Source organism: Arctopsyche grandis, chromosome 9, assembly GCF_051622035.1.
Source record: "Arctopsyche grandis isolate Sample6627 chromosome 9, ASM5162203v2, whole genome shotgun sequence".
NCBI lineage: Eukaryota > Metazoa > Arthropoda > Insecta > Trichoptera > Hydropsychidae > Arctopsyche > Arctopsyche grandis.
The window spans coordinates 4,602,424-4,612,938 of record NC_135363.1 but is presented as its reverse complement, the minus strand read 5'-3'; the positions used below and the strand labels follow the sequence as shown (position 1 = coordinate 4,612,938).

General features: G+C 33.3%; 2 protein-coding genes across 2 annotated transcripts in view; one reads left to right on the top strand and one right to left on the bottom strand.

Annotated features, from left to right (window-relative positions):
• Positions 1-10,515, top strand: part of LOC143917103 (cilia- and flagella-associated protein 298) — a 102,802-nt gene that overhangs the window by 26,877 nt on the left and 65,410 nt on the right. The gene's annotated exons all lie outside the window — the stretch shown is intronic.
• On the bottom strand, positions 5,384-10,509 carry Teh2 (tipE homolog 2 phospholipid transfer protein). Its single transcript, XM_077438501.1, has 3 exons — positions 9,929-10,509; positions 8,417-8,784; positions 5,384-6,096 (listed from the first exon to the last, which is right to left on the bottom strand). The coding sequence occupies exons 1-3, from the start codon at positions 10,304-10,306 to the stop codon at positions 5,994-5,996; spliced, it is 849 nt and encodes a 282-aa protein (XP_077294627.1). The 5' UTR covers positions 10,307-10,509; the 3' UTR covers positions 5,384-5,993.

The following is a 10,515-nucleotide window of genomic DNA, read 5'->3' as shown; positions in this document are numbered from 1 at the left end:
TTTTGTGTTAAAAAAAAACATTTCATTGAAAACATCGCGTAAATCGAAACTAGCAAAATATATTCAACAATGTGAATTAAAAACCAATATATTAAGCGTACATTTCAGAATCTTCTCGCCCGAATACGACTCGCTTTAGCTTTGAGAGCTTTTAAAAAACGACTTTTTATTACAGAAATTTTGAAATAATATCCGGGGTTGGGCCACGTCGCTTGTTTTATATTAGAATTTTAGTTGGATATACATATGTATGTATATTGAACGTGTTGCATATTTTCATTAGTAATGGGAGACACCCCCGTCCTGTTGATTCGCAATTAGGACTAATGGAGTAATTACGTCGATACGCTCGTCGGCGTATGTTACGCCTGTTACGCACTGCGTAAGTGCGTCCGTTACTGCCGGGGGTCGGTTTGAAACTGAAGCTCTTTTTGTACCATCGCATAAGATAGACAAGTTCTTTCTACCGCCACTGCGACGACAATTTCACCCCCTACTGTGTGAAACTGCTCAAACAGGGTTGGCGATTCGTCGAATTCGATTAAAATTTAGCGTCTCGGCTAAGTAGGATAGTTGTATCCAATATGTGTCTCGGAATTGCGATCGGCTTAGCATCGGATATCCAAGGACGGAATCGAAATGAACTGTTCCTAATGTCGTTATCGATGATCTAATATTTGGTCTTACGTGGTAATAGCACTGGACGATAAATTTTCCTTTGACCTGAAAAAAATATATTTCATTTTATAAAATCAATTAATCAAGCACACTCGTCTAACAGATTGCTCCAAAGCGACGAGTGTGCTAAAAATATTAATAAGTACAATAGGAAAAAATACAAGTTAAATAAACAAATTATATATACAAATATACAAATTAAATAAGGAAAGGATAACTAAATAAAACATGAAATCATAATTAAAAACACTAACTCAACCTTTCTAAATGGTCGCGACATCGATAACTTAGGAAGTGGTGCAGAGAATGAAGAGAGACGTGACAAATGTCAATGGCACCATCCAGTGAATTTAAGAAACGGAGGCCGCGAGGAATGGGAGAATAACTAAATGCCACAGTTCTAGCCAAAGGAGTGTGAAAAAGGGGACGATGGCGGGTCCATATCACACTCTCTGGAGCATGAAGGCCCAACTCAGCCAAGATAGACGGACAGGAGATACAGCCTCTAAATATGGAAAACAAGAACTTGATGAGGGCAACACTCCTCCTGTGGTCAAGATACCCATGACGACCGATCATACCCATGACGAATTTTGAAGGAAATAAGTATGGGTACATCCCATATTGCTCCTTATAAAGCTGTCTGAGAAATCATCTTTGGACAAGTTCAAGCTTCACCGATAGAGACTTAGTGTAAGGATTCCAGATTATAGAGGCGTATTCCAAGATACTCCTAACTAGAGCATTGTACAGCAATCTCAAAACAGCGGGATTATGGTAGTGTCGAGAATTACGAAAGACAAACCCAAGCATTCGTGAGGCAGAGGAACACACAGAGTCGATATGAACAGAGAAATAATATACATAAATAGATCTACTTAAATACATTTTTTTTTATTTATCTACATACATAAATATATATTAATTATTCCCAAAATTTTTGACATCATCCTTCACCATTTGATTCTTACGCAATTTAAAAGATTGTTTAAAAGTGTGATGAGCAACATGGTTTTACACCATGTCGTTCCACTACCACTAATCTCGCCTGCTTCACACATTTGATCATGTCTAAAGTTGGCGTTGGTCAGCAAGTTGATGTAGCCTACTTTGACTTTCGTAAAGCCTTCGATCAAGTCAATAATGACGCTCTTCTGATCAGGTTAGCTGAAGTGGGATTTTCAACGCGTCTTCTTAAACTCTTTGCTTTTTAAATTAGTGATAGGAAGCAATTTGTTAGATATGGTCTTTATGAATCTCCTTCATTTTTTAATGATCTGGAGTTACTCAGGGGTCCACTTTAGGCCCATTACTATTTAAAATTCTTATTAATAACCTCCCTAGAGATTTTTGTAATGCATCATGTCTCTTGTTTGCTGACGACGTTAAATTATTTTTTGCTGTCAAGGATGAGAAGCAAGCCTTTCTACTTCAAGCTGATATTAACGCTGTCTTGGAGTTCAGTTTTAGTTTAGGCCTTAAGCTTAATATAAATAAATGAGCTATGGACGTGCACATTCGCTGTATTGTCACGGATATTCCATTGGATCCGTCTTGTTGAAGCGTGTGGTATCTATGGTCAATTTAGGTATCACTTTTGATCCTGAACTCAACTTTCACAACCACATCAAGACAGTCGCTGACGTTTCCTTTCGTTGACTTGGATTTGTCTTGAGATCTGCTAGGTTATTTTCCAACCCTTTGTCTTCTCACTTGCTTTTCAACTAACTTGTGAGAAAAAAGTTAGAATATAATGCGATTGTGTGGAATCCGCATGAAGAAAATTACTCTACTGATTTCGAATGTGTAAAAAGCATTTATTCGTTTCCTATATAGGAAAGAGTATGGGATATTATATATATATATATATATATATATATATATATATATATATATATATATATATATATATATATATATATATATATATATATATATATGTATATATTTATATTATTACAGCCTTCGATTTTGTAAAGTTTATCATTTTAACTTTGGATAAATTTTCTATGAAATTAGTATCAAATAAAATTTACGTCAAATACCGTTTCAAAAGTTGAGATAACTCACTGAAATGTGTAAAGATCGCATTAAATCTACATACAATGTATATTTAGGTCAGTGCTGTAATGCGTATGTACTCGATTTGCAGACTTTGAACTTAAGCCAAATATTGAAAATGTAATATCTTTGTGTTATGCTTTTACATATACATGTGTAATGTCCTTTTTGGCAACCCTGGTTTCTTGAATACAAAGAGTTTCAATTTACACATAATAATCAACATTCTATTTGCTGACGATATTAAGCTTTTTGGTCCTGCCACAGACGATGGTTTAAACGATGGGCAACTCATATAAATTCTATCATTAAAATTGATATTCTTGTCTGTATGTTATTTAATGGTTTTTAATTGATTCAGTGCCAAGCTTTGGGCCAAAATTTATAAAACCTACGTATACTATGTAGATCAAACTAGACGTTGTATGATTAGAAAAGGTCCAACGAAGAATTACAAAAATACCTTCCAGACTTAAATCACTTTCATATGCTTCATAGATTGAAAAGAATAAATATTTCCAGTTTTGAAGACGAGGAGAATGAGAGGTGATATGATTGAAATCTATAAAATTATAAGTATCCATTATAATTATTGTCTTATGATTAACCCCCTTACGTTTAGCAAAAATACTCGTCTGAGAGGTCATACTCTCATATTTGCTTCAAAAATATATTTACTTCAAAATAAGTAGAGAATCCTTAATTTCAAATAGAGTGTTTAAAATTTGAAATATTCTATCAAATGAATTTCTAATAACCTTAACCTTTTTAAAAATAATCTTAATGATTTCTTTAAAATTAGTGGATTTTTATAGTTCTTCCTTTTTACAAACCTCTTCCTACTTCATTCAGTATCTATATTCTTTTCTTCTTTTTTTAATCCTTTCTTTTTTTATCTTATTTTATATTTGTATTATTACTTTTTTGTATTAACAAACTCCTTTAGTCCATCGGCTATGCCGCCTTTCCCAAGTATTCTTAAATAAATAAATGTAATTTATTCAAAGTATGTGTGCTTGAAATTCATGATTCCCAAATGGGCTATATCGCATTTATGACCACCTTTGTCTCCTTTGTCAAAATTGGTTCAATTTTCCTAATTCCATATAATTTTTTTTCTATTAATTTTATCACGGATTTGATTATTTTCAATGAACGATTCATACTTACCATAGCTGTATATGTAAATTCTTATTGATTAATTTTGAAATAACTAAAGGCTCGAGCCACGTGGGAGTCGAATGAAATTTCACGGACCGAACTAGGCAACTAGTTATATTTTTCACATAATTGTTATTTTAATTTTTGAAACTATTTTTTAAGTAATAAGGGAACGATATATGTATTGATTGTAATTATAGTACCAAATTAATGGACATCTATGAATATTTTCTTATTAAAAAAAATTGTGATATTTCCATATGTACGCTAGCTTTTTGATATTATTTGATTTATATAATGTGCTACAAATACGAGCCCATTATCAACTTACCCAGCTCTTGTTAAAATCCGATCCTTAGTAATAAATAACATACGTCCAATTAGTATGAAGGTACATGTGATGAAAATGGATCAAAAAATGTAATAAAAATTCACCCAAACTTTGCCTTAATTAATATAATAAAATATCGCAATTTATTAACATCATAATTGTATAAATATGTATATATTGTATTTAATATCTACGTAGTGTTGATTATATATGTAAGCTCAATAGTATTGAATGAAAAGCCATATATTATATTTTTTTATACGTGTTTTATTTTGCATTGGTAGTCGGGAAAAATACGTCACAGTAGTAATAAATTTACTAAATTTTTTTGTTGTAATATTATTATGTGCATAAAAAATGTTATAACCTTGATGCAGACACAATAGACAGATCATCGCTTCGTTTATTGCACCGATGTTGACCATCTTTCGTCATTTGAATGATACAATTTTCAATTAATCGTGTTATCAATATAATGTATGTATATATGTACAAATTCGCTAGACTTTAATTTCCACATCGAAAATCATTCTTCCATATAAATATCTTTCTAGTAATATAATAATAATAATTACAATCGCTTAAAAGTAATACAAATAAGATTTTGTTTGTTGTTGTTTTTCTTTTTAATATATTTATAATTACTTTTTAATTTAAAAATATAAGCCACGTGATTCCTCAAGAGGTTAAATCGAGTCTCGCTAAAAATATGATATTAAACGCTTTTTTTTAATATAATATTAAATAGTCGTCTACCCCATTAAAATATGTATTCAATAATTTACACAGCTTGCGAAGAGATTTTTTTAAAAAAGCACCTTTATTTAAATTTAACAATAATAATAATAATGACCATTTATTTAATAATTTATAAATTTTTGTTTTAAATATTAACGGCTAAATGATTTGTACGATAAAAAATCGCGATCGTTGCTGATCGTTTGGAAAATCGCTTTGTTCGGTTTTTTTTTTATTTATTTAAACGCTATAATCATAAGTTTTTATTAATATAAGCGAGAGAGAGCATTCGTTTTGATATCGATATCATTTTTTTTTGTTTGTTTTATTTTTAGGTCAGGTCCTATTCGTCTTAAATTTTAAATGCAAATACTGATTTTTAGAATACGACCAATGATTAAATGACTGCGCTGCTTTTTAATTTTGAAATGAAATTATTTATTAAATAGGATTTATACTTTTTTTTTTGTTAAATATTTAGTTAGTTAGTTTAGCGCTAAAATTTAAAATATTATACGTATCCAAAAGTTTGAAAAAAAATCCAAGCAGTCAATCACAGCGCTTTTCTTTTTTATAATAATAATAATACGACTCTCAAAATCTTTGTTATTAAATATTTAAATATTAAAAAATTTTACTAGAACAATTTTGATTATTATTTTTAATAATACGTAGGTGTCGCGCGTACTAATACAATGATCTTGTCAAAAATCTATATATGTTTTTAAAAGCGTTATTGAATAAGGCATCTCGAGATTTCTTTTTGTTGAACCTTTGCAAAAATTGCCTGACCTGACCGTCATTAATATATTAGTATAGTTTTGATTATTATAAAATACATGGAATGATAGGACGATTTGACAACCGGTTGACGACCGTTGATTTTTTTTTTTGCTGCGTATTTTATGTGGGTCGTCGATCGGTTTCAGGATCGTCTAGTAAGTGGATGCTTTTTTTTTTTTGGTGTCGATAAGGCAATGTCAGGTGGAGCTTGGGCATTTTTTTTTGAGGATAAATATGATATTTATCCTTTCCAGAGGGCGTCAGTATCCCTACTTCCAGATCTTCCTCGACAGTACAGCCCGTCGTCTGGCTCGTCCAAATTCAGTTCGTCGCACAGCAGTTTGCTGTAAAATCAACGTCAAATTGGCATTAGTATTCATTTTAGTACAGGACTCTCTTAGAATCTAAAGATTCGTTCAAAACGTAGCTTCTAGAACTAGGTCTAAAAATCCGCTGAAACCGTATGAAACGTGTAAAAGTGGGCATTCACTCGGAATTTGTCTACAGACAAACCTATCTTAGAGTAAGAGAGAAACAAATCTCTAAGAATCTGGTGTCTGCTAAGACATATTTACAAAAAACTAAATCTCAATGTTACATATCATACTTATAAGAAAACCTCGATTATTCAATATGTTATTAATCATGAAGTAGAACGAATCAAGGATTACTCAAAATGCGTTAGCAGGCAAGTTAGTTGGTCTCTGAAATACCGCTACGACAGACATGTTGCAGACGATTCGGTTTGTAAATGCCCACCTTTAGGATGAAAAGATTCGTTCGATGCTAATATTACGTCTAAAAATCCCATGTTGAAGTATGAGGTGTGTATTGTGATGAGGTTTTGATAAAAAGTCAATGTTTGTTAGTCTTAAAGTTTATTAAAGCTCATACATTGTCACATTAAGTAATAATATTAGTAAATGTTGAAGCTTAGCTTTCGAAGCTTTTAATTTTCAATTATAAATATGGAAGTTTAGATTTGTGCAATAGATTTCGTTTAACGTCTTAACCAGTCCGAGCTTTTTGGTCCCGATTTCTACATAATTAGGCACAATTCCGATCGAGTGCAATAGTATTAAAAAATAGTACACACATTTGAACTTGAATAGGCACAAAATTTTATAAATATCATCTATTATACATATATGTATTACAGTAAAAAGAGGGTTGAAAAATTTAGCTAAACTTGTCAAGATATATTTATACTTTTACTTAAAGCATTGACAGAATCTATATTGACGTAAGAGTACATAGAATATGTAGTTCTGCTAAATAGAATTTCACCCATTTGAGTATTTTTTTTTTGCATAACTACATCTAGATCAATATGAAGTTGAGAATAGTTTTCTGAAGAATACGTAAATATTATATTTTGAAGGGAAATGAACGAGATGAAGTATTTTTATTATTTATACAAGAAGGCACTATGCTTTAGAAATGCTTAGAATGATAGGTTAAAGAATTATATGTATATTATATTAATACATTATCGTTTACACAAAAATTTTAATTATGACGTATATAATTATTATGTTTTTTGAATATATTTATAAGAAGAACTTCAGTGTTTCTGAATTATTGGGTGAAAAATATGTTTTAAACTTTGACATTTCAAATTGTACCAATACCGTATTAAATACAGCGAAGATTTAAAAAGACAATTGTAATTTGAAAGCAATCGACATTTATAGAATTTATAAATAGAAACACTGATATGCATAGAATTTAATGAAAATACAACATACATATATTGATCTATAACGATGAAAGAATTCTTAAATATGTTCTTATACTTTATGGAAGATAAAAAATTTGAAGAAAGAAAATCTACAATCATTATAATTGCTCGTATTGAACTTTATTTAGATTGAACATAGATTTTATACAGTTAGTTATCTTCTTCTTTTGAATCTTTCCATGCGTTTTAATATAAAAAAAAACCAATCGTGTAGTTTTCTGTGCGTTTAAATTCAAGTTTTCCACGAAATTTTCTTATATGATAAACGACCACTACATAATATTATCTATCGAAAATCGAAGCATCCGATTCCAAAAACCGATTTGTCAAGACCAAATATTATTTTAAATTACATCTTCCATTAAAATAATATTTGATTGGAGATCGTTTCGTTTCCTACGGCCCACCCCCACTCCTCGAAAAAGATGCGCAAAAGTACACAATCTAATTATGCGCATCTTTTCCACGGAGTGGGAGTGGGCCTTCATAAATGGAATAACCTTTAAAATTCATACCATATTACTAAGCAGTAGAATCCAAGTTTTCTGTGGTGAGTATTTGTTTTTTTTTTTTTTTTTGAACATCATATGTAGGTTTATAACACAATAACGCATATATTGACAATAATGCAACCTTCTAAAATTTGTGTATCGAAAAAATGATTTATTTGATAATGAAATACCACAATGGATATGATTGTAGAAACATGACATGCGCAGTGGTAGTGCGCACGTCATTGAACATGTGCACATTACGCAGTGCATCAGTCGCGTATTTTTCTACCAACTAGCTGGCATTGTGCAACGAACAGTAGGCCGTTCAAACATAAGGCTTTTTAGAATCAGGTGCTTCAATTATGAGGATGTCGCAAGTATCCCATGACTCTTCCTACGGATGATATGTAGAAGATGATGATGACTTACTCGTCGTGGGTCGGCGCGTTGGCACAGCAGCTGCAATGCCAGTAGGCTAGCACGCCAACGGCCACGGCAAAGATGACCGGAGGTGCAGCCAATGCGATTGCCAGGTGCTGTAGAGTCGCAGGCCATGAGTACCGAGCCACGACCTTCGTCGGCTTGGTCTTGCTATAATGGCAAGGAAACGCTCGCCCGGCTTCGTACAGGACGCGGTACTGCATCGCGAACAGGGTACAGTTCACTCTCGGTGGGTATCCGCAACCCTCGGTGTTCACCAAATATCTGGTTTCGGTCACGTCCCACTCCAGGGTTGAGATGCTGTCGCCGCTGCGTTCGAACTCAGCGAATGGGGTGCGGGTGTAGTTGACCAAGATCTGAAACATGGCAAGCGAAAATCTTGTAAAATTGATGGCACAAGAAAATGTTTTGGGTAGGAGAACAAGACTACGGAAGAAATAAGGGAGCAATAAGAAGTTTGCGATTTATATTAAATTGGCAGTAGTCGTTGGGTTTAACCCTTTGGCTGCTACGATGTTTTTCAAAATCCTTACCGAGAAATGCTAAATTTCGCGATGAAGCACTAATGTGCAAAAAAAGCCACGCAGTGTGAAGCTCATACAGTGCGATAGATTAAGCACTATAGTTGTTGGCCGGTGTGTAGTTTTGTTTTTTTAATTATAAAAAATCGATATGTTGTTTATTGGCCGAGCGCTCTTTCTTGCTTTTGAATGTGAGCGTGCGAGTGAGATGCACTAGATATGGATGCTTATCAGGATTTTATTTTGAAATCTATTATTCGCACTATATTTAGGTGTAATATTAATTATTTAAATTTATTAAAAGTGGGTGTTTGGTCACTCTCTCTCTCTCTCTCTCTCTCTCTCTCTCTCTCTCTCTCTCTCTCTCTCTCTCTCTCTCTCTCTCTCTCTCTCTCTCTCTCTTTCGTGGTTGACAGGGCGAGTGTGTGTATCACACCCTAGTGAGATGCACTAGGGTGTGATAATTTATAATCATTTTATCTATTTTTAATGATTATTGTAAACATTTTGTAAACTTGCACTTAATTGCATGATGGCTCGTGACCTCTATAATTATTTTGTTATTATTCTATATTATTATAGATACAAAATAATGGAATTAGAAAACTACCCGAGTGCGAAGAAAAACTTTGCGTTGGTATATATTATATAATAATAATAAATTAACCCTTTGCACTCGAATGTCGCCACAGAAGCGACATGTATGGTTTACCGTATTAGTCCGGTGTCGCCGTGGCGGCGACACAAATATGAAGTCTCATTTCTCAATATTGGGTATATTTACGCCTCGTTTTTATAAAAAATTTTTTGTAGTCAACAACGATCGTTGTTAGCGATTCTCGCCGTTTTCATCAACAACGATAAATCGTTGTTTAGCATTCAACGGGTTAAAACCATTCAGATATTTAATACTTTTTTTACTGTACAATTCATACATAAAACATAATATTCTCAAAGATAGTCTTTCATCGAAAGTTACCTGGTAGCATCTGGTGTGAGCGCTGGTGCAGCCTTCTCTGCACGATGCCCAGGAGCAGTTTTTAAGCCCTTCAGCATAGACATGCTCGGTGACTGCACACGTGACTGGTTCTGCTTCGAAATCGGCAATAATAGTGGCAATGGCTGGCTCCACCACGAACGGAATCAGAAAGAGGAAGCCGAACACGGCCAAGATGGCCGACGTGCCCAAGCACAGCGAAGTGTAGAACTTCGCCTTCTCCAACAGGGCGGCCAACTGTTCTGCGGGGGTCGGGGGCGCCGGGGGATGAGGACCAGTATCTTCCTCTTCCTCCTCCTCTTCCTCTTCCTCCTCACCGCCATCCGCCCCCATGATAATAGTGGACTCGTCGGAGTCCATGTCAATTTCGCTTCACTCGCCCGACATACCCAAAGCTCTCCCTACTGCGAAAGCTTGCGATTCCACAACGAACAGCATTATCGCTTTATTATTACATATGTATATCTTTTTTTTTATTTTAAATCAAACTCGAATTATTGCGCTTTTTTTCATTAAATCTAATAAATTTGAGCTTTTTTAAATATATATTTATATATGTATATATATAT

Coding starts and splice junctions, on each gene's coding strand:
- Teh2 (XM_077438501.1), bottom strand. CDS start 10,306: ATGGACTCCGACGAGTCCACTATTATCATGGGGGCGGATGGCGGTGAG. Junction 8,785..9,928: donor CTCACACCAGATGCTACCAG/GTAACTTTCGAT, acceptor GCCATGTTTCAG/ATCTTGGTCAACTACACCCG. Junction 6,097..8,416: donor AACGCGCCGACCCACGACGA/GTAAGTCATCAT, acceptor TTGATTTTACAG/CAAACTGCTGTGCGACGAAC.